At 43.4% G+C, this 24635-nt stretch overlaps 1 protein-coding gene across 5 annotated transcripts in view; it reads left to right on the top strand.

Annotated features, from left to right (window-relative positions):
• The window catches only part of LOC137369403 (amyloid-beta A4 precursor protein-binding family A member 1-like), a 208684-nt gene that overhangs the window by 154362 nt on the left and 29687 nt on the right, over window positions 1-24635 (top strand). For all 5 annotated transcript variants that reach the window (XM_068030578.1, XM_068030574.1, XM_068030575.1 and 2 more), the window contains 4 exons: window positions 13423-13509; window positions 16376-16561; window positions 20060-20239; window positions 21543-21755. In XM_068030578.1, coding sequence (XP_067886679.1) covers window positions 13423-13509; window positions 16376-16561; window positions 20060-20239; window positions 21543-21755 — 666 coding nt within the window. The remainder of the gene's footprint in view (window positions 1-13422; window positions 13510-16375; window positions 16562-20059; window positions 20240-21542; window positions 21756-24635) is intronic.

Below are 24635 nucleotides of genomic sequence, written 5' to 3'. Positions count from 1 at the left end.
CTCTGCCTCCTCTTCCTCCTCCTCTCTCACCTCCTGCTCCTCCCCCAGTGAGCTGTCTCCTTCCAGGGCCTCTTTGTCCTCAAGGTCCACGCCTCTCTGGAGGGCCATATTATGGAGAATGCAGCAGACCACCACAGTGACCGAAACCCTTGCAGGAGTCTAGTGGAGGGCACAATACAACTGGTCCAGGCACTGGAATCACATCATCAGGAGCCCGATGGCCAGCTCAATGGTTGTCCTCCTGAGCAGGTGACGTTGGTTGTATTGCCTCTCTGTCTCTATCTGAGTCTCCCGCAGAGGGGTGAGTAGCCATCTCTTCAAGGAATATCTCTTGTCCCCAAGGATCCATCCAAGCTCTTTGGGGGTTGGAGTGAAGATCTGAGGCAGCAGTGTGCAGAGAGATGCAGCCGTTTTTGAGATACCACTAAGGTCTGCAGCTGATCTTTGGAAAGAGCCAGAAGTGAAGATGTTCAAGGCCACAGTGACTTTGACAGCTACTGGCACAGCATAGCGACCAGTGTAGTGAGATGTAAGGTCTTCAATGACGAGGGCACAGATATCTGTGACTATTTGCCTGGAGAGTCACAGTTTCTTGAGGCACTGGTTCTCGGTCATCTGCTGGGTAGCTCTTTCTTCGGTGGTAGTTCCTGAGTTAAGGGTTTGGCCTCCGTTGCCTTCCTGCCCCTGTTGACTCTCGCGTGCCTTCCTGCTGCTTGGGGTTCCGCCCTTCCCGTGGATGACATTGCCTCTCATCGCCGCTGGACCCAAAATCTGACAGTGGTTCCCCCATTGCAGCAGGAGCTTCCCTTCTGGGCAGGTGGCCACCCAGTTGTCCTTGGCAGCCTTGTCCTCTGCTCTTCTGCCCCTGCGATGCCAGGGGGGTGCCGACCCTGTTCAAAGTCCAGGCGCTGAGTGCCCACTTTCCCTGCCGGCTGTGCAGCGCCAAGGGCACCCCCTTACCAAGTCTCCCTTTGTCTCACTGACCCTCTTCTGGGGCCAGGGTGATGCCCTGGCGCAGCCATGACTGATTCCCCACTCTATACCCACCTCTCTTCAGATGATCTGTTTCTGAAGGGACGGGTAACCTGTGTGCCCCTTTAAAAATTTCAGTCTGTGTCCCGGACAAGCTCTTGATGAACTTTTCCTTTACTTTAATTGGTCTCAATTGGGAGGAGATCGAGCTTCCTGTCCCACCCTCTCCCCATCCTGATGATTATTGCCAGCTCCAGGACCGGCGTCTTGAAATTGACATGCCCCCGGTGCCAGTATTTTCAGTGCAACCCCCACCCACTTTCCTAAATACGGGAGACCCCAAAAATTCAGCCCTTCTGTTGAAATCCAGCTGTTCAGTCTTTTTTGTATAACCCTGACTGATTAGTGTTTGGAGAAGAAATGTACTTGTTTTTTTCCTCATGGTGTTTTGCCTGAGGGACTTCATTAATTAGGAAATGTTCTTGTGTTCCTTTTAAATGCTCTATGATTGCAGGCAATAATACTTTTCAGCTTTTCACAGCTTTAAAGTGATATTTCAGGATCTTCTACTAACTATTAAATCCCCGTAAGTTATTAATTACAGGCAATTTGATTTTTTTTAACCTAGGTTTTAATCTTGATGTGGATTTATTAAAACAGCACCTTTTTCTTTCCAAAGGGATAAAATGTTCAATGTTTCTCAGACCAGCCTTCAGCTCCAACATACATATTTTCTAATGATCAACATTGAATGACGGAGCAGGCTTGAGAGGCTGAATGGCCTCCTCCTGTTTCTGTGTTGAAATGTACCGTCAAATGTTTTTGTGTCGATAAAATATTTGTAGTGATTGAGAGCACCATAAGCTTTTGAACGCGCAGCGAATCTGTGGTATCGTACTCTGTAGTTGGTGAAAAATCACAGAATGAGAATCTTCAAACCCAGAATACCCAGCCAGCCAGTCTTGGTCCATGTGCTTTCCCATTTAACCTCTTAAAAAGTATATTGGCCTAGATTACCCTGGAGTGGGGCATCTCACTGCATGCCCCCCTCACCCTTTAGCTCAAAAATGTTTTTGCGCCATAAGCGGCTGGGAGCGTGAGCTGATAACGGTGTGGCAAGGGCAAGGGGGCATCTGGGACCTCAGTGAACGATGGGACCAACAGTTTATCTCTTTAACCAATGAGATTTGAGGATTGAGAAAAAAAAGAGGAACAATGGAGAAGGAAACCAGGGTGAAATATAGTCAAATCAGGTGCTGGACAAGAAATAGAGAGAGGCAAAGAAAGATTGGATTAAGAGAGAGAGAGAAAAGTAAGGATGTTTTTAAAAAAAATTATACCTCTTAACAATTCACTAGCTGCAGAAATGAGACTCCACAGTTTAAATAATTCCCTTTCTGGGCTGGAGAGGTTGAGCAGTATTGTAGAAACATTAATCTCCTCATTAAAAGGGTCCTTATGCTATGAAGTACCAGCCCTAACTTTCTGCGGCGAGTTAATGGGTAATTAATGTAAAATTCAGCTACTTCACCGAACTTAGAGAGATGAAGGGCGAGCGGCCATTTTGGCAAAGCTAATGGCGAAATGTCCAGCAAATTGTGTCAATTCGCAATTCACGGCAAACCTTTCCCTCGCCAAAAGTAGCTGGACAATTTACACATTAATAATGGCGAGCGTTACTAAACTCACCAGATACTTGGGCAGCGAATTCTGTGCCCATGTAATTAATGTGCAAGTAAAATGACATGTATGGAAAGCCTGATGCAGGTTTGAGTTTGGAAATATTGATATTTTTTCTCTTCCTTGACCCTCTTGAATTTAGGCAGGAGGAATGGGTTTGAATATTCAAAATCTTCGTATGCAGCACTTTTTAAAAAAAAAGTGAAGTTTTGTCACCATTTAACATACATTGCCATGGTCCTAGTTCATTTTGCATTGAGTTGATCCACTCGTCAAACCAAACAAAATTGACCCATGTTCCATGTTCTCTTCCCTGGATCTCTATGTTTCTCTAAAGTTCATACAGATGGAGGGAGGTGATGGAGAAAGAGCAAAAAAGGCTGATAACAGAACTGAGAGGTTATAACTATCGGGAAAGACTGAACAGGCTGAGGGTGACCTGACAGAGCTGTTTAAAATTATGAAAGGGTTTGACAGGCTAGATGAAGGGGAGATGTTTTCGATTATGGGGGAGATCAAAACTAGGGGATATCAATATAAGATGGTCACTGATAAATCCAATGTTCAGGAGAAACCTCTTTACTCAGTGGAATTCGCTACCACATGGAGTAGTTGAGGTGAATAGTGTAGATGCACTTAAGGGGAAGCTAAATAAACCCATGAGGGAGAAAGGAAACTAGTTGGGCTGAATGGCCTGTTTCTGTGCTGTCAATTCTATGTAATTTTACATAGGTAATTGTTTGAAAAGCTGCTGATCTGTGTATTAAGGCTGTGATGAGCACAATATAAGCTGGAGAGGCTGTACTTGTTTTCAGAAGACTCCAAAGGACACTGAAAGTATTTAAAAGTCATTTTGATGTCCTTGTGCTATCTATTAAACAATCATCCTGAATCAGCTTCCCTATTTTGGGGTGGGTGGGGTGGGGGGGGGCGGTGGCAATCATGACAGTCAAGATTACTGCCACGTAATAATTCTTCACTGCAGTCTTCACAGGCATGGTTGATACTTTCTGAATATTTTAAGTTTTGAAGCAATGAAGAATTGATATGCTTTTCCATAATTATTTGAAGTGCATTTTACAAATACGCAATCCTTTTGTCACTTATGTACTGTCACAAAATGATTCATTATGCATTTTAAGACTGTTTTCTTACAGAAAAAAAATTATTTTCAATGTATTGGAGAACAAAAGATATCAGTGGAATCATTCCTGCTCTACACTCCGAAGGATTTTTTTTTTTAAACTGAGTTTCAGTTCCACAGATTTTGAGAATTGTAAAGAGATTTGCAAATACAGTGATCCAGGGCTTGGAAAAATAACCCCCGTGGGCACATCAGGAAACATCAGTTTCTATTGTTTCAATCATTGAATGATGCCATTCGATCCATCGTGCCTGTGCTGGCTCTTTGAAAGAGCTGTCCAATTCGTCCCACTCCCCACTGCTCTTTCCCCACACCTCTGAAAATGTTTCCCTTTCAAGTCTCTGTACAATTCCCTTTTGAAAGTTATTATTGAATCTATTCCACTGCCCTTTCAGGCAGCGCATTCTAGATCACAGTAACTCACTGCATTTAAAACAAAAAAAATTCTCCTCATCTACCCTCTGGTTCTTTTGCCAGTTATCTTAAATCTGTGCACTCTGGTTACTGACCCTTCTTCACTGGAAACAGCTTCTCTTTATTTAGTCTGTCAAAACCTTTCAGATGTGCCTCATGACTGGCTGATCCTCAGCTGTACTTGAATACGTTCTTGAAATCTATCTTCGGCGTCAATTAAAGTTCACTAGCAATTCTGATATTTAGTAAATTTGACTTTGACATAGACATTTCATCACATTTTATTGCAGCGTTTAAATCATTAATTAAACTGTGGATCAAATGTGTTTTTGTACACTAGAAGCTGTCCTTGCTTCTTGAAGGCTTTATCCTCTTTGATAATCTGAACACTCCATTCTGGGCCTTTATGTTCTTTCAGGGTTCAATGTGCAGATGAGGTGCCAGCAATTCAGTATTGCTGTCCGTGGCATCATTTACAATCGGACTGCTCAAGAATGCAAAACGTTCTCTTTCTCTCTCTGACACGCACAGGCTTTTTGAATAAAGAGTGACCTAGTTTTGAGGACTGAAACTACAATGGCAGCCAGATTGTTACGGTATTTACCAGTCACGCAAGCTGCCTTGTTTTCTCAAATGAATTTCAGTATAGATAGTTGTGAGGTGGTGCATTTTGGTAGAAAGAATAAGAAGGCCACATACTTCTTAGAAAACGAGTCTCAGTCCGGTAGAGGAGCAGAGGGATCTGGGGGTACAAACACACAAGTCACTAAAAGTAGCAACGCAGGTTAATAAGGTGGTTAAAAAAAGCAAATAAAGCACCAGGGTTCATTTCTTGAGGAATAGAATTGAAAAGTGGAGAAGTTATGTTAAACTTATATAGAACCCTGGTTAGGCCTCACTTGGAGTACTGTGAACAGATCTGGTCTCCAGATTTACAAAAAGGATTTAGTGGCTCTGGAGAGGGTGCAAAAATGATTTACAAGGATGATACCACAACTGAGAGGTTCTACCCATCACAGTAAACTGAACAGGCTGGGGCTCTTTTCTCTAGAAAAGTGAAAGTTAAGGAGTGGCCTGGTATAGGTCTTTAAGATTATGAAAGTGATTTGATAGGGTAGACATAGAGAAGATATTTGCACTTGAGTATTGCTGAAGATAGAGACATGTTGTCAAAGCTTTTCGTCTTACACTCATCAGGACAATCGCAAGAATAACCAATTTAAGGGAAAACAGCAACTTATATTGCATGATAAGAGAGTGCTGATTGGTTGGCAAGTGAACTCTGATTGGTAGAGGTGTTGCCATGGCGAATGTACCAGTTTACGGTGACTGACAGTTAACTGCCAAGCTTTGTTTAAAATTTAAATCAGGCAGCTTGACTCTTGATTGCTCAAGACATTGCCCTGAGGAATGAACCAGCGAATGGCTGTCACTTATTTTGTTCAGCTGAAACAGGCGCAATGTTTGTATATATTCTTTCTGTCTGCAAAGAACAGGGCCCTGTGTATTAATATGTGTAGCTTCCAGTGCACGCAAATGTGCCACACTGCTAGTCCTGCTGACAATTTTAATTCTTAATGCACTGTGGATTATTTAGCAAATGTTGTCCAATCGCGGAATCACATCTAATGTTGGACACTGTGTTTTGAGTTTTTCACGCATGGGCTGGTTGGGTACGGCCTGTACCTTGCCCGTTGTGAGCAGCAGAAGGGACATGTTATTTGCTACCATCTGCTAGTCTTTGGGAGGTAAAGCCTATATACCTAGCATCACACTGGCATTGAAATTCATACATCACATTACTCATTTGTGTGATAGGCAGGCAAGTAACGACGCCACTAAACACGTAACAAATCTCTCTGACCATGTACTCTCAAAGTGAGGAGTTTGTTCTTGCACATTGTTTCAATTTTGGTGTGCCTTCATCCCAAACTAAATGGGAAGAGGTATTTGCTGAGTCCGAACTTCTCTACTCCCAAATTGCCCGTCACAAACCAGTGTCCACTGAAGACGCGCCTCACTGATCTACACACTCATATTGTGGGATTCCGAATGACGTGTCTGATTTCCACATGCAAAGTGAATGTCTGACAGTGCTGCGAGGCCTTAAGACCAATCCGGACATACACATCAGTAAACCTGACAAAGGGATGAGAATTGTCATCCTGAGCAAACATGACCATATCAATAAAATGCACGCCATTCTTAATGATGGGTCCAAATTCGTATCCATTGGACCAGTCGCTCAACATGACTGGACAGCCTTGCTCAAAAGTAAGCTTAAGAAAAAAACACTTGCTGGACTTGTGTGAGAGCAGTGAGCTGCCAGGTGATGTATATGATAGGGTTCGCCCTCACAGCTCGCTGCGTAAAGGCCTGCTACCCGACGGGACCCGACTACATGTCTCTGGTACGGGTCGGGTCGCTCTTTTGAGTCTGGCTTTCTGACTCAGGTCAGGTTTGGGCCGGGACTGGGTCCAGGTTGGACACACACAGTAAGTATTGCATTTTGCTCTGCTGGTAAGTGTCAAAGTTGAAAAGCCTACCTGAGCTGGGAGTCCGGGATGTCAAGGAGGGAAACTCTGAGTCTGCACAGTGAGCAAGTGAGCGTCTCTATGACTTCATCACGCTCATGCTGCAGCTTCCTGCAGATTCGGAATCACAAGGTAGGTAAAAGTGAACATTCCGGTGGTCAGGTTGGGCTCAGAACGGGCGCGGAAAAAAAATGGAGGGACTCTGGCCGGGTTGGGCTCGGGTCAGATGTGGTTTAGGTCGGGGTTTTCTTTTCCTGACTGAGCAGGCCTTTATCGCTGCGTCCGCATATGCATGGGCTGCCCAAGACACACACAAGTGATGTCCCTCTACGCCCTATCTTATCTATGACCGGTTCTACACAGCCAAATGAATTGGCCAAATGGTTGGGCGAATTGTTACAACTAGTTTTGAGCAAGTTCTCCACATACACGGTGAAGGATTCCTTCACATTTGCAAAGACCATACAGGACTTGTATATCAGTAGCCATGTCCATGTGCTCATTTGACATTGCTAGTCTATTCACCAATGTACTACTTAAGGAAGCCATAGATATTTGCACTGCAGCACTATATCTTGGCGATCCAGACCTGCCACCAGTGCGTGAATCAGTATTCATTGAATTTATGAATTCGGTAACTTGCACAGTTGAGTTCAGTTTTAATGACACCATGTATGCCCAAATAGATGGTGTTGCCATGGGATCCCCTCTAGGCCCAGCTCTCGCAAACGTTGGGTTCCATGAGAAATGTGTCTTTGATGGAATGACACCTAACCTCCTACCACTTGTATATTTCCACTTGTATATGGTAGATGATACGTTTGCTGTATTTGAATCCCAGGCTGCATGTAATAATTTCCTTACACAGCTTAATGGGCTCCATCCTGCGCTGACATTCACCTTTGAAATGGAGCAGTCAAATGAGTTCCCTTTCCTTGACGTACTAGTTGAGAAATCTGCTCAGGGGTTCTCTACCACAGTCTACCGCAAGCTTACCTTCACTGGTCAATACACGCGTTGGGATTCTTACAGTTCCACACGCTATAAGATTGGTCTTATCGGCAACCTCGTAAATAGGGCCCGAGCCATTTGCTCATCATGCAAGCTTGATGCTGAAATAGGGCGAATCAAAGGCATCCTGCGTGGCAGTGGCTACCCTGATCAGATCATTTCTTGCTGTATATCGCGCAAACCTATGAATGGGCCTAAGACTGTCTTTTGCAGCCCTGAAAAGTGCTCAGTCTACCTCAGATTACCCTAGAAGGGTAATTTATCCCAAAAATTTGAGCAACAAGTGAAGCTAGCTGTTTCACGCTGCTACTATGAAGTAGCAACATGTGTGTTGTTCACCACTAACAGGTTGCTGCTGTCAAGCCAAAAGGACATCCTGCCTATAACACAAATGAGTAATGTGATAAACGAATTTCAGTGTCAGTATGATGCTAGGTTTGTAGGCCGTACATCCCAAAGACTGGTGGATGGTATCAAAGAACATGTCCCTTCTGCTGTTCACAACGGGCAAGTTACAAGCCGTACCCAACCAGCCCGTGCTTGCAAAAATCAAAACTCAGTGTTCAACATTAGATGTGATTCCGCGATTGGACAACATTTGCTAAATAATCCTCAGTGTGCTAAGAATTACGCTGACAACCAATTTAAGATTGTCAGCAGGGCTAGCAGTGTGGTGCATTTGCACGTACTGGAAACTACATAAATTAATACACAGGGCCCTGTTCTTTGCAGACAGAAAGAATATATACAAACATTGCGCCTGTTTCAGCTGAACAAAATAAGCCATTCACTGGTTCATTCCTCAGGGCAATGTCTTGAGCAATCGGAGTCAAGCTGCCTGATTTAAATTTTAAACAAAGCTTGGCAGTTAACTGTCAGCCACTGTAAATTGGTGCATTCACCATGGCAACACCTCTACCGATCAGAGTTCACTTGCCAACCAATCAGCACTCTCTTCTCATGCAGTATAAGTTGTTGTTTTCCTTTACATTGTTTATTCTTGCGATTGTCCGAATGAGTGCAAGATGTTTGTTGTTAAATGCTTTGACATGTCTCTATTTTCAGCAATAATCAAGTTCTATACTATTAAACGACAATTTGTATATTTGCACTTGTGGGGGGAGGTGGTGGGGAGACCAAACTAGTGGCTGTAAATATAAGATAATCACTAATAAGCCCAGTAAGGAATTCATGAGAAACTTCTTTACCCAGAGAGCAGTGAGATTGTGGAACTCGCTATTATATGGAGTGGTTGAGGTGAATAGTGTAGATGCATTTAGGGGGACACAAGATAAACACATGAGGGAGAAAGGAATAGAAGGATATACTGATAAAGTGAGATGAAGTAGGTTTGGAGGGAAGCTCAAGTAGAGTATAAACACTGACATAGACCAGTTGGACAAAGTGGCCTGTACATTCACCCTAATTAAATCTAATTGTGGCAGTGTCATATGATCTCAGATGTTTTTCTTGTTGGATTCTTTTTGACAAATAATGTATAGCGAGAGTTGTAAGTGGAAAGTGATAATTTTTTTCTTAAATCCAACTTTTTTTCCCTCCCGTTGGGTGAGTAGGTTTGTTATGACCAGGTGAGGAGGGGTCTCAGGCTCCCCTTTTGCCCCTTCTCTGGTTTGACTGCAACAGGGTTTATTCTTTTTAACACAGTGATTTAACTTACCACCTCAGTGAGCACTTGCTCCTGCACCTCTAATATAATTGCAAATGAACCAATCAGACAGGTTTTCTTGAGTTTAAACAAGAAAGGTGTAAGTTTATTAACCTTATCACTCTAAACCAATTAAAATTACTAAAATACGCGATGCTTCCACACACACATTCGTACAAGAGGCGCGCACACACACACAAATAGATACAGAGGGGAATAAGAGTTGGGATGTTGAAGTAAAGTCCGTAATAAATGCAATTCAAATACTGAATTTCAGTGTCCTTAGTTGAAGTTAAAAGTCTTGAAGCCCTCGCTGAGCCATGTGGGCAGTTTAGGTTTGCTTCTCTGGTTCTGGAAGGCTGAAGAGACTTTATCCGTCCTCCTTTTTGATGACTGTCAGGACATGTAGATTTGAGGTTTAGCTGCAGCCGAGGCTTTCCTGTGATTTTGCTGGAGAGAGGAGAGGTGTTCTTTCTTGGAGTTCAGTTACTGTCTTTTTTAGGCACAATCCACACAGGCAGGCATGTCATGTGACCACCTCTGTTTGAAACAGGTTTCTGGAAGGATTTTTTGAAATTCAAAGTTCTTCAGACATACTTGGTAGTGGGGGGAGGGGGTTGTCTGTTTCAAAGTCAATAGGTGTCGATGGCTTTTGATGACCAATATTGACAAAACCCATTCTAGGTAATTGAATCAAGGCTCACCCCGATTGTTCTGGCTAGACTAAGTAATTACCTCTGTCTCCCAGCCGGCCTTTGACTTCTCATATGCAAATTGTGCCGGGCCACCTTTAGCTGTTCTACTTTTTAAAAAAAAGTTATTTGTAATAATGTCCAGTAAAAAGTCTCAGGCAACATTCCATACGATGAAATTAATATTTTCTATTTGGCATGTGAGATTTCCATCACAGGTTGTAAAGGAAAACAGTTTTCCTCCTGACCTCCTTTAGCTCTCATGTGGAAACCAACAATAATCAAAAGACTTGCTACCATTTTTTTTGTTACGGCTAAATGTCCTGTCAACCCTGTACAGCTTGTGTGTCAAGCAAACTTCTCCAATTTGTAATTGCTTCTCAACCAGTGTGTCTGTCAGTTTTACTCTAACCATTCTCCTATCTCTTGTCTATTCCATGCCAAGCAGATGGCCCAGAAATTGGCCAAAAGCAGGAAGAAGGTGCAGTACCTCATCAGCTTGATGTTGTGCCTGTTGCATTTTGCTTTGTTGCGTGCTTTTTGTTAATTTATTTAAACTTTTGGGTTTTTTTTTTGCTTACCTTTCTGCATCCAGAGTCCCGCAGAATTCAGTCGTGTGTCACCTCGGTCACTCCTTGCTTGCAGGTTGTTGCCGCGCGTCTGTGTTGAGGGCCATTGAGCCTTTAGTCCTTCCACCATTTGCATCTCAGGCACGCCCCCAGTAAACTGCTGATCTAAATTTCACAGCCTCTCGCAGTTTGAGGAAGCTAAAGGACTGAAAAGTGCAGTTGTGCTTTTCAAATCATGCCGAACGCCTCTAACCAGTGCTTTGCTTCCTTATGTTAAATTGTTTCATTTCGCTTTCGCGAAGAATGCAAGGACGAGACGGGTAGAGACATCTGAGTGTTGACTGAAATTGGGCCTTTATTTAGATGGTGACATTTTGATTGATATTGCCACACATTCTGCTCTTTTTATTTAGCAATATCTACTGATAAATCTTTTGCTTTCCTTTGTTTCTCCTCCCTGCCCACCTCCCGGATAGCATACAAAACAGGATGTCCTTCCCCTCCTGCCCCCAACTTTGATTGCCTGCAGGTTGCTGGATGCAGAAAGTTTGTGTGCTGGTTTTTAAGATGTAAAGTTTGACCATGAGTTTCACTGCTTTAGTTGAAAGTGTATTTTGATGTGAGTTTATGCTTGTGTCTCTTACTCCTTTGACGGAAAAAGCATTTTTTTTTAAATTTAGCAGGAAGAAGATGATTTCCTAAGATTTTTTTTTGTTTTATTCTCAATAACCGCCCCTCCCACTCCCCTCCAGTGATACCCTGGCAAAGCAAAATATTGCCACCTTATTTTTTCTTTGTTTCTCTGTAAATGGAGCATGTGTGCATTTCACATCAATCCAAAATGGAGTTTTATGAGATAGCGTCTTTTCTGTTTTTATCGTATTTTGCTTTGAGATTTGGTTGTCCGGTTGTTTTTTTTTGAAACGGCTCCATTTTGAACCCGGAGTTGAAGTCTGGAGGAGTAGTTGAGGTGAATAGCATAGATGCATTTAAGGGCCAGATCGATAATTACATGAGGGAGAAAGGAGTAGAATCATGGAATGATAAAGGATAGAAGGAGGCCATTTGGCCTGTTGATCCTGTGATGGTTCTTTTGTCGAGCTAACTGAAGGTTATGCTGATAGGGTGAGATGAGGTAAGGCAGGAGGAGACTTGGGTGGAGCATATACACTGACACAGACCAGTTGGGCCTAAAAACCTGTTTCTATGCTGTATGTTCTATGTAAATACTAAATTTATCTCATGAGATTTATCTCATTTCAATTGTTTTTATTTTTTCTGATTTTTCTTTTATCTTCTCTCTCATTTTTCAACTCAGTATCGTCCAACAAGAACATGGACAGGAAATCTGCTCACAAACTTTACCACCACTGCTGCTGTTTCAGCCCTTAGGAGATCCCAGGGTTAAATTATGAAGAGAGATACTGTAAACCAGGCTGTGTTCATTGGAATGTCGGTGGTTAAGGGGTGATTTGGTTGAGGGTTTTAGGATTTTGAAAGGATAAATAGAGAGAAACTTTTTTCTGCTGATAGGGAGTCTAAGACAAGGGAACATTAAAATCAGAGCCAGGAGAGAAGTTGGGGAACCATTTTTCAGGCAAAGGGTGGTAGAAGTGTGGAACTTTCTCCCACAGAAAGCAGTAGATGTAGCTCAATTAATCATTTTAAATCTGAGATCGAAAGATTTTTTGCTGGACAAGGATATAAGGATATGGAGACAAGGCAAGTGGATGGAGTCAAGGTGCAGCCACCATCTCACTGAATGATGAGATAGGCTAAATGGCCTACTTCCTGCTGCTAACAGCACAGACCAGTCGTGGGTGACTTGTCTGCAATGTGTTCTGCTTTCTGATAGGTAGCATTCACTCATTTGACAAGGTACAAAGTATGTCCGAACACTGTCATACAGTATGTTAACTGAAACACCAACATTTAGTTATCATATTCCAACCTTAATTTTTTATTTATATAGATTGTTTCTCTATACTTTTCTAAATACATTTAAAACCCAGCTTTCTTTCAGTTTATCCTTTTAAATAGAATCTAAACCAATCGCATTAACTCGGCTTAAAATGCACGAGCAGTTGGGAAACCAAAGGCTGATGTGGATCTCTGTCACTATATGTGCAAATTTAATATTGATTGGCATTAAATTGGCATCACAGTTCATATTAAACAAAGCTCAGGTAATTGCCTGCCTATCAGTTCAAATTCATGCCTCGGTGCAGTAAGACTTATTGCTTTACAATAAGGGGGGAGCCCAGAACAAAGGGGCATAGCATTAAAAATAAAGCCAGGCTGTTCAGGGCTGATGTTAGGAAGCACTACTTCACAGAAAGGCTAATGGAAATCTGGAGCTGTTTGCCCCAAAGAGCTGTTGAGGCTGGGGTGGTGGCCAGGGGGTTGATTGTGTCAATTGAAAATTTCAAAACTGAGAGTATTAAGGAACCAAGGCAGGTAGATGCAGTTCAGATACTAATCAGCCATTGAATGGCAGAACAGGCTCGAGGGGCTGAATGGCCTCCTCCTGTTCCTAAACTCCAGATTTCCAATTGGGCATTTGCTCTTTTTGGGATTAGTATTGATAGAAACCTTCCACAAAGTGTTTAAAAAAAAAGGATGAACAATGATTTTGCTTTGGTACTGTCAAAAATGTTTTAATTTGACGAGTTTATGCGTGTTCTTAATAGCAGTAGTGTGGCAATAATGGTCTCCTGAGTGTTACAATTTCCTATTACAGGCAGCTGAAGGAGAGGCCCAGCCTATGACTGAAGTTGACCTCTTTATCTCGACTCTGAGGATTAAGGTGCTTAATGCTGACTCACAGGTAAGTGCAAAGATTAAAGGATTAGCATTTTAGCCCATTGAAGTTCTGTGTTTGTCTTCAAAAACTATTGGCGATTTAGAAAAACCTTCCAAATTGAGTGCAGAAAACAAACACGTCCTGGCTTGTTTCAATGTTCCTTTGCTGATTTTCATTATTATAAAGAATTTGGTTCCTTTTCAAGTCTATTCCCGTTTGAAAGTTACTTATGAATCTGCTTCCATCACCCTTTCAAACAGTGCATTCCAGATCACAACTCACTGCTAAACTCAATTCTCCATCTCCTCTCTTGTTTTTTTGCCAATTATCTTAAATCTATGTCCTTTGGTTACCAACCCTCCTGCCAGTGGAAACAAGTTCTCCTTTTTGAGTCAGAAGCTTGTGGGTTTGAGTCCCACTCCAGAGACTTGAGCACAAAAGTCTAGGCTGTGCTCCAGTGCAGTACTGAGGGAGTGCTGTACTGTCAGAGGTGCCAGGTTTGGGATGAGACATTAAACTGAGGCGCCGTCTGCTCTTTCAGGCCGATGTCGAAGTTCCCATGACACTCTTTTGAATAAGAGCAGGGGAGTTCTCCCCAGTGTTCTGGGCCAACGTTTGTCCCTCTACAGCATCACTGAAACAGATTATCTGGTCATTATCACATTGCTGTTTGTGTGAGCTTGCTGTGTACAAATTGGCTGCTGTGTTTCCTACATTAACTTCAAAGGTATTTCTTTGGCTGTAAAGCCCTGAGGTTGTGAAAGGCACTGTATAGATGCAGGGCTTTTTGTTTTTCTTATTTACTCTGATCAAAACCTTTAATGATTTTGATGCCTCCATTACATCTCCTCTTAATCTTCTCTGCTGTAAAGACGAATGTAGGATCAAAACTGTCATCTACACTGACCAGTGGTTAAGTGTTCAAGCACAGCACCTCTCAATGTTTCACCTCATCAACAAGAAAAGGAAGGTTGAAGGAAGAGAAGGGGAAAGTGAAGGCAAAGGCTGAAAGAGAGAAGGTGAAGAAGTGGAGAGGAATGTAGTGGAGGAAGGAATATGTTGAGAGAGAAGCCAACATAAAGGAGGAGAGTGAAAATTAAAGAAGTTCAGGAGGAGAGAGAGAGAGAAAAACATAAAATGAAAGAGGTCCAGGACAGGAAGAGAGGGAATGCCTGTTTTGGTTGGGTGGGTTTATCTTTGGCTCTGGGGAGCAGGAGGTTTAATTGTTGCAGCTTTGCTAGGTTGATTTAAAGTAGCATATCCATGGACTAACGCCCACACTAAATATATATTTGTCCCTGGTATCAGCAGTGAGGGACTTCAATTATGTGGAGAGACTTTGGCTGGTCTCCTTCTTGCAGAGAAGGCTAAGGGGAGATTTGATAGAGGTGTTCAAAATCATGCAGGGTTTTGGGAGAGTAAATAAGGAGAAACTGTTTCCAGTGGTGGGAAAGGTTGGTTGGGGGGGTGGGGATGGCGGAGGGTCAGTAACCAGATGACACACATTAAGGTGATTGGCAAAAGGATAAGAGGGAATATGAAGGAACTTTTCTTTTACACAGTGAGGGGGATGAGGGGAAAAAAATTACACAATGCGGTGTTGTGAACTGGAATGCGCTGCCTGAAAGGGCGGTGGAAGCAGATTCAGTAACTTTCAAAAGGGAATTGGATAAATACCTGGAAAGGAAATGTTTGCAGGGCTTTGGGGAAAAAGAAGGGGCAGGTGGAGCTAATTGCATAGCTCCTTCAAAGAGCTAACATAGTCATAATGGTCCGAATGGCCTCCATCTTTGCTGTATCAAAGTATTCAGCCATGCCACGTCACTCAAACTGCTCAAAGAGTGCGGGGTCAGGGAGAGGTCAGAGCTGCTGCCACTCCCACCATGCTCTGAGCTATATTAGAAAATGGAAAACCTTTATTTGTACATTTGCTGAAAGCCATGCCACTATCAATTAGGCTCTACTGGATGGATTTGACGGAATGCAGTCCTAACATGTTGCTTGGACTGTTCAGTACTGAGCTGTAATCAGGGATTTGTGGCCATGCCCAGTGACGGCTAATCACCTCTTTGCTCTTTGACAGATTAGCTCGTCCTCCAGACGAGCTCTTTGATTTACAGATTGTGGCATTTTGCATTTAGCTAGTGGTCACACTTCTGTGAAATCGTGGCTGTGTTGTAAACTGATGATTTCTGCTCACTGTTTTGGTTGATACGTCTTGCAGCTGAGACTAAAGGTGGGTGGGTGTAGGTGTATATGTGTGTGTGTGTGTGTGTGTGTGTATAGTGGTGTCTGTGTGTGTGTATGTTGGTGAGGGGGTTTGTGTGGGGTGGAGTGTGTGTATAGGGATGTGGAATGGTGTGGTTATGTGTGTGTATGTGGCAGTGTCTGGGTGGTGCTGTGTCTGCTAGCTAGTTAGTTATATGTAGCTGTACATTGGATGAAAGCTGTGCTCTGTTGCTCAGTTCAAGAAGGGAAACTGACACTCGCAGCGACATAAATTCTGAGACTGTACCCCACACAGTGTGAAATCGCTGAAACAGATGTTCATTGAATAGAATATAATCCCATTGTACAGGACCCGTCGCACGTTGAAAATACAACAAACTTGCTGGTATTCTGAGGCACGTCTGCAAAATTATGCATTATTTCTTGAGTGAAAGGATTTTACAATAGATCGCCTAATTTACAGGCCTACCTAACCTCAGATTACTGCGAGCTGTTTTAAAATGTGTGGGAAAAATAACTGATTGCTGGAAAACCTTTTGAACATTTTGCATCAGATTGATTTGGGTTTTTCAAACTGCTGTTGCTGGACTTCGGAATGTTCTGCTAAATTTGTACCTTCCCCACCCCCCCCCCCCCCCCCCCACCCCGTTCCTTTTCTTAGGAAACTATGATGGACCATCCCTTAAGGACCATTTCCTACATTGCAGATATTGGGAATATTGTTGTGTTGATGGCACGTCGACGCATGCCTCGATCCAATTCCCAGGACAGCGTGGAAGCATCTCACCCTTCCCATGATGGGAAGAGGCAGTATAAGATGATCTGCCACGTCTTTGAGTCCGAAGATGTATGTAGTACTTTTATCTTTCTAGAAGGGCACTGGAGGGATTTATTAGAATGGTTCCAAGGATGAGGGGTTACAGTTATGTAGAGAGACTGGAGAAGCTCAAGCTAAGAAGAGATTTGATAGAGGTCTTCAAAATCATGAAGGGTTTTGATAGAAACTGTTTTCTGAAGGGCACAGATTTAAGGTGATTGGCAAAAGAACCAGAGGTGACATAAGGGAAAACATTTTTACATGACGAGTGGCAGGAAATGCACTGCCTGATAGGCTTATGGAAGCAGCTTAATTAGTAGCCTTCAAAAGGAAATTGGATAAATACTTGATGGAGATAAAATTGCAGGGATATGAGGAAAGAAAGGGGTGTGGGGCTAACTGAATAGCTCTGAAAGAGCCAGCACAGACTTGATGGGCCGAATGTCCTTCTGTGCTGTACTATTCTATGAGCTAAAGATATATCTGCTGCCGTTGTGAATTGTTTTCAATGACTGCATTCAAAGCAGTTCTTAAAAAAAAATTAAATTCCGGTTTAAATTTTATTCTATAATTACATCCATAGCAAATTCCAGAGGATATTTTGGAATTAATTGTCAAATAAAACAGAAATCAGGAAGGCTAATTTGACCGCGTGTTAATCGTGAACCTTTGCTCCCATACAAGACAGGCAAGGAATTGTAACTTTGAAAAAAAGATGCTAAATAATCAAATCCTGCATCACAACCAAGCACACATTTTGAGGAATGCAGTTTCAGTTTCTCTGTGACATCCCACCCCTCAATGAATGGATTACAAAAACCTCTAATCTGTTTTTTTTCAAATCCATCCATGATCTTAATCCTTTCCGTTCGTTGTCTGCGTCTCTACTCGCACCCTATTCTCTTCTGACTTTGCTCTACTGTGTGTTTTCATATTATCTGTGCTCTGACATTAATGATACAGCTTTCAGTCATTTCCCTGCACTTCAACTTACATCGAATTTAACAGCACAGAAACAGGCCATTCGGCCCAACTGGTGTTTATGCTCCACACAAGCCTCCTCCCATCCCTCTTCATCTCACCCCATCAGCATATCCTTCTATTCCTTTCTCCCTCATGTGTTTATCTAGCTTGTCCTTCAATGCATTTGTACTAATCACTTCAACCACTCCCTGTGGTAGCGAGTTCCATATTCTCACCACTCTCTGGGTAAAGAGGTTTCTCCTAAATTCCCTACTGGATTTAGTAGTGACTATCTTGTATTTGTAGACCCTAATTCTGGTCTCTTCCCCACCCCCTCACCCCCACCAAGTGGAAGCAGCTTCTGTACCTCCAACCGATCAAACCCCTCATCCTCCTCTTTTCTAGATTAAAGAGCCTCAGTCAGTTCAGGCTTTCCTAATGGGTTAAAACAGATGTTCCTGATAATTCCACTTCCATCTGGCCACATTTCTCCCAGCTATAAAAGCCTCCTTAAAACCTACTTCTTCAGCCTTCTCCCTAACCCGCTTCCTACTCGGGGTTGATCACCCAACTGTGAAGCACCTTGGAATGTTTTATCCCACGAATGATGCTGTTCTAACATACGGTGTAGTTGGCACAAAGGTATGTGTGTTTTATTTTTTAAACACAGCTGCAGTAAGTTGAATTAACTATCCCTCCTCATCCTTCTTGACCTGTCTGCAGCCTTTGACACTGTTGACCACACCATCCTCCTCCAACGTCCTGTCCACTGACATCCAGCTGGGTGGGACTGCTCTCACCTGGTTCCATCCTTATCTATCTAATCACAGCCAGAGAATCACCTGCAATGGCTTCTCTTCCTGCTCCTGCACCGTTACCTCTGGTGTCCCCCATGAATCTATCCTTGGCCCCCTCCTGTTTTTCATCTACATGCTGGCCCTCAGTGACATCATCCAAAAGCATAGTGTTAGTTTACACAGGTACAATGGGTCTACCTCACCACCACTTCTCTCGACTCCTCCACTGTTGCTAAATTATTAGACTGCTTATCCGGCATTCAGTACTGGATGAGCAGAAATTTCCTCCCGTTAAATATTGGGAAGACTGACGCCATTGTCTTCGGTCCCTGCTCCAAATTCCACTCCTTAGCCACATCCCTCTCCCTCACAACTGTCTGAAGCTGAACCAGACTGTTCATAACCTTAGGGCCTTACTTGACCCTGAGTTGAGCTTCCGACCACATACTCACACCATTACTAAGACCACCTATTTCCACCTCCATAACAGCACCCGACTGCACACCTGCCTCAACTCATCTGCTGCTGAAATTTTCATCCATGTCTTTGTTACCTCTAGACTTGACTATTCCAACACACTCCTGGCCGGGCTCGTACATTCTACCCTCCATAAACTTGAGGTCATCCAAAATTCTGCTGCCGGTGTCCTTACCCCTGTGTCACCCCTGTGCTTGCTGATCTACATTGTCTCCCAGTTAAGCAACGCCTTGATTTTATAATTCTCATCCTTGTTTTCAGATCTCTCCATGGCCTCATCCTTCACTATCTCTGTAATCTCCTGCAGTCCTACAACCCTCCGAGCTATCTGTACTCCTCTAACTCTAGCCTCTTGAGCATCCCCAGTTTTAATCACTCCATCATTGGTGGTGGCTGTGCCTTCAGCTGTCTGGACCCTAAACTTTGGATTTCCCTCCTTAAACCTCTATGTATTGCCCCCTCGTCCTTTAAGACGCTTCTTCAACCCTGCCACTTTGACCAAGCTTTTGGTCACCTGTCACAATATCTCTCTGTGGCTCGGTGTCAAATTATGTTAATCGCTCCTGTGTAGCACCTTTGGATGTTTTACTATGTTAAAGCTGCTATATAAATGCAAGTTGTTGTTGAGGTAGAACACAGCAGTCCTTGTGCTGACTTGAATGGGGGAGGAATAAAATCTCAGTCGCGCAATCGGCCGATCGTGCGAGACATTCCTGAATGAAGATTGCCAGCCACATTTAGTATTTACTTCCGATTCTTTCTCTCCTTTTTCAGCTCACTTCTTTTCATCCTTCATTACCCACTGCAGATAACTCCTGGTCGCAGTGTGCACTTGTTAATGCTGCTTGGCACGTAGTACTTTGTGGGAGGTGGTAGATAGTTCATGGTTTCCATAGCATCAGAGTGGGCTCTGCTTTTTCAAATAACTCGCTGTTTCCTTGTGCCGAGTTTCTGTTTTCTCCTCTCGCCCCACCTCTCCCCCGCCCCCACACAAGCCATGAACAAAATTATAAACAAATTTAAGAGGCTCTGTATCAAAAAGTGTTGAGAGCAGATGTTACAAATTATCACTCAAGTCTGTTATTTACTGCCAGTTTTGATGGAAGGTTTCTTGAATTTCATTGTTTAAAGGCGGGGAAGAAACTGACATGGTACGATACTTTTTTGTTTTCTTTTAAAACAGTGCAAAGCTAATATCACCTTACCGTTAAATCCGTTGCAATCCTAATTATGCAAAGTTTGGCTCTGGTTCTGTGTAATTATGATTATTTCCTCCTTTCGTCTCCCGCAGGCCCAGTTAATAGCTCAGTCCATAGGACAAGCTTTTAGCGTTGCTTACCAGGAGTTCTTGCGGGCGAACGGCATTAACCCAGAAGATTTGAGCCAGAAGGAATACAGTGATCTCCTCAACACTCAGGACATGTACAATGACGACTTGATTCACTTTTCCAAATCGGAAAACTGCAAGGAAGTATGTGTGTTTTTGTGGGGCTTTCATTAATAAAGTAGAAAATATGGTAACTAACTTAGGATGGATAGAGAGGGAACGGTAATTTGAAAAGTCTTCTGATTGTATTACCTTCCCTTGCAAAAGTGGTAGTTAAAGAAAAGGATCTTGAGTGCATGCAATTGTATTTAATCTGATTTTTAAACCGATGTTGAGGTGCATTGTAGCATAATGCCGTGGAAAGGTCACAGATCACACACAAGGCGAATGGAACTTAAATTGGTAAAACCTCTGCATATAGTCTTATAGTGTGATGGCCAGGTGTCATGTGAAAGCATTGGTTGAAATATTTCATTATTTATCATCTTAAACTGGTTACATTGAGGATTTTTTTCAACATTCAAAATTACGCAATCGGGAAGTAAATCATTTGCAAAGCTGGGTGAACCCACCAACATGCATGTTCCCATCCCTTTTTTCTCTTTTAGGTTACAGAATCATAAAATCATACAGCACAAAAGGAGGCTATTCGGCCCATCATGTAGTGTTGACTCATTAAAGTGCTATCCAATTAGCCCCACTCACCTGCTCTTTCCCTTTAGCCGTGCAGTCGTCTTTTTAAGTATTTATCCAATTTCCTTTTGCAAGTTACTATTGAATCTGCTTCCACTGCCCTTTCAGGCAGCACATTCCTGATCATCATAACTTGCTGGGTATTTTTTTTCCCCCTCATCTCACCTCTGATTCTTTTACCAATTATTTTAAATCTGTGTCCTCTATTACCCAACCTCCTGCCAGTGGAAACAGTTTCTCCTTATTTACTCTATCAAAACACTTCATGATTTTGAACACCTCTAACAAATCTACGCTTAACCTGGATTTGTTAGTGACTATATTATATTTATGATTCCTAGTTTTGGACTCTCCTATAAATGAAAACATCTTCTGGAAGTCCAAAAAGATTTAGGGGTCCATGAACATAGATGGTTAAAATTGCTTGGATGGGTCCACAAAGTCTCAAAATTAGAGCCAGGCCCTACAACAGTGAAATTAGGAAATATGTCGATGCACAAAGGGTGGTAGAAGTTTGGAACTTTCTTCTGCAAATGGCAGATGATTTTTAAATCTGGGATTAATATATTAAAGGTATTAAGGGATATGGGGCAATGGCAGGTATATGGAGTTAGGTTGCAGATCGGCCATGATCTCATTGAATGGCAGAACAGGCTCGAGGGGCTGAATGACCACCTCCTGTTCCTATGTCTTTGGTTATCTAAATAGAAAAGCATTTGTTAATGTAATTCTTTTCTTGTGTTGCTCTTGGCAGGTTCATGTTGATAAGCAGAAAGGTGAAATATTGGGTTTAGTGATTGTCGAGTCTGGCTGGGGCTCCATACTACCGACAGTGATTATTGCGAACATGATGCATGCAGGCCCAGCAGAAAAGTCTGGAAAGTTGAACATTGGGGACCAGATCATGTCTATCAATGGCACCAGTCTGGTGGGACTCCCACTGTCCACCTGTCAGAGCATCATAAAGGTACATTATCCTATTTGAACACGATATTAGATATTGCTGGAGAAAGGTGTATCGGTGTGTGGTATTTGTAATATATCTCAGACCTTGCTATATTGTCAGATTTGGTGCTCGTTTTTAATTCTTCTTAATAAAGTGCTGAGCTCTTAAAGTTCTCCCAGCTGATTCCAAAGTTCAATGAGGGGGATGTGGAAGCATTTTTTGTCACTTTTGAAAAGCTTGCAAGACAGCTGAAATGGCTGTCTGAGAGCTGGACGCTGTTGTTACAAAACAAGCTAACAGGAAAAGCCCATGAGGTTTATTCACTGTCGCCAGATGAAAGTTCATCAGATTGAGATGACTAAAAGTGCTATCCTGGAGCCATATGAGCTAGTACCGGAAGCATACTGCTTAAAAATTCTGAACCCTTCGGAAGTAGCCTGACCAAACGTACCTCGAGTTTGAAAGAGTTAAGCAGCTTGCTTTTGATGAGTGAATAAGGGCACTTAAGGTACAGCCCACACATGAAAACCTCTGTGAGGTGATCCTTTTCGAGGAATTTAAAAACTCACCTCCCCTTTCTATTAAAACCCACGTAGAGGAACAAAAGGTTCAAAGAACCTGGGAGGCTGCAATTCTGGCTGATGAATTCACGCTTGTACGCACGTCCTTACCCCATGGGAAACCCTTACCTGGTCACCCCACAACCCCGATAAGGATAAAAGGTGGGAGGGTGATAGGAGCCCAAGTAAGGTCAGAAGTGGGGATGTTCGCTGATGATTGCACAATGTTCAGCACCGTTCGTGACTCCTCAGATACTGAAGCAGTCCATGTAGAAATGCAGCAAGACTTGGACAATATCCAGGCTTGGGCTGATAAGTGGCAAGTAACATTCGCGCCACATAAGTGCCAGGCAATGACCATCTCCAACAAGAGGGAATCTAACCATCTCCCCATGACATTCAACGGCATTACCATCTCTGAATCCCCCACTATCAACATCCTAGGGGCTACCATTGACCAGAAACTGAACTGGAGTAGCCATATAAATAGCGTGGCTACAAGAGCAGGTCAGAGGCTAGGAATCCTGAGGCGAGTAATTCACCTCCTGACTCCCCAAAGCCTGTCCACCATCTACAAGGCACAAATCAGGAGTGTGATGGAATACTGTCCACTTGCCTGGATGGGTGCTGCTCCAACAACACTCAAGAAGCTCGACACCATCCAGGATAAAGCATCCCGCTTGATTGGCACCCCATCTACAAACCTTCACTCCCTCCACCACCGACGCACAGTGGCAGCAGTGTGTACCATCTACAAGATGCACTGCAGCAATGCACCAAGGCTCCTTAGACAGCACCTTCTAAACCCGCGACCTCTACCAACTAGAAGGACAAGGGCAGCAAATGCATGGGAACACCATGACCTGCAAGTTCCCCTCCAAGTCACACATCATCCTGACTTGGAACTATATTGCCGTTCCTTCACTGTCGCTGGGTCTAAATCCTGAACTCCCTTCCTAACAGCACTGTGGGTATACCTACCTCAAATGGACTGCAGCGGTTCAAGAAGGCAGCTCACCACCACCTTCTCAAGGGCAATTAGGGATGGGCAATAAATGCTGGCCTGGCCAGTGATGCCCACAACCCATGAATGAATTTTAAAAAAAGTAGCCCTGGGCGAGAACGGAAAGCTGGACACACAGGGGGCCCTCCTCAAGCCAAAAGAGATGGTGCTGAGAACAGGAGGGAGGCCCAAAGACCTGTGTGTTTCCACTGTAACAAGACAGGTCACCTTTGAGCTGACTAGTGGAAATTACGGGGAAAACTTGTAGGATTAATCAGGGTACACCAGACCAGTGTAGGAGAAGGGACCCTGGTGGAAAGCACAGTAGAACAGGTTGTGGCTTTAACTGCAGCAGTCAGACCCAGTAAACGCACTGCTGTAAGTGTGGGAAAATTTAACAAAATCCCTGAAGGTTATCAGGATTTTGCATCCCAAGGACTCCATATCCCTAGAGAGGGGCAAGCAAGCCCACAGTCCTACTCAGGAATATAGGGGTCACCAAATCCCTTCTGCTGGGAAAAGGCCTGACCTTTCCCCCAGAGAATGCAGTGAATGCTAGAGTGTTGGTGAATGGTATCAGATGCCGGTGTATGCTCATATCTTTATCTTGGGCGCACCTGGCATGTGAGCTGGTTTCGGGACTGGTGATCGTAGGGATTGTCCCTAGTTTACTGGTGGATGGGGTCGACCTGCTCCTGGGTAATGATCTGGTGGGGGAAAAGCTGGTAGCTTCCCCAGTAGTTTTAGAGAGACAAAGACGTCAGGGAGACAGAGCAGTTACTGGAGAAGGTTCCGGGCATTTTCCCTGACTCTGTGGTGACTCGGTCCATAGCCAAACAAGCTGCATCAGAGGAGGCTGAACTGGCACTGCAGACAGATGACCCTACTGTCTGGTTATCTGAAACCTTTTTTGGGAAGTTAGAGGACCCAAAGGATAGGTTAAACAGAACTTCCTTGGCTGAGGCTCAGCAAGCCCACCCAGTGTTAAAGAAGTTAGCACAGACTGCTCAAACCACAGCTGAAGCAGAGGGAGTCCCAGAGTGTTACTATTTAAAAAATGAGGTGTGAAGTGGAGACCTCCTCACAGACCTGCGGACGAAGAGTGGACAATGGTTCACCAGATTGTGGTACCGCCAAAATACCATAAGGAAACACTAAGAATAGCCCACGCACTTCCAATGGCTGGCCATGTCAATATACAAAAAACCCAAGCCTGCATAAGACATCACTTTGACTGGCCAAAACGCCACAAAGATGTGGTGGAGTTCTGTAAAACTTTCCACATGTGCCAGGTTGTGGGGAAGCCCAACTGCAAAAAAATCTGCACCCCTAATTCCC

Source organism: Heterodontus francisci, chromosome 4 (assembly GCF_036365525.1).
Source record: "Heterodontus francisci isolate sHetFra1 chromosome 4, sHetFra1.hap1, whole genome shotgun sequence".
In the NCBI taxonomy this organism is placed as follows: domain Eukaryota; kingdom Metazoa; phylum Chordata; class Chondrichthyes; order Heterodontiformes; family Heterodontidae; genus Heterodontus; species Heterodontus francisci.
This window is presented reverse-complemented; position numbering and strand designations above follow the sequence as displayed.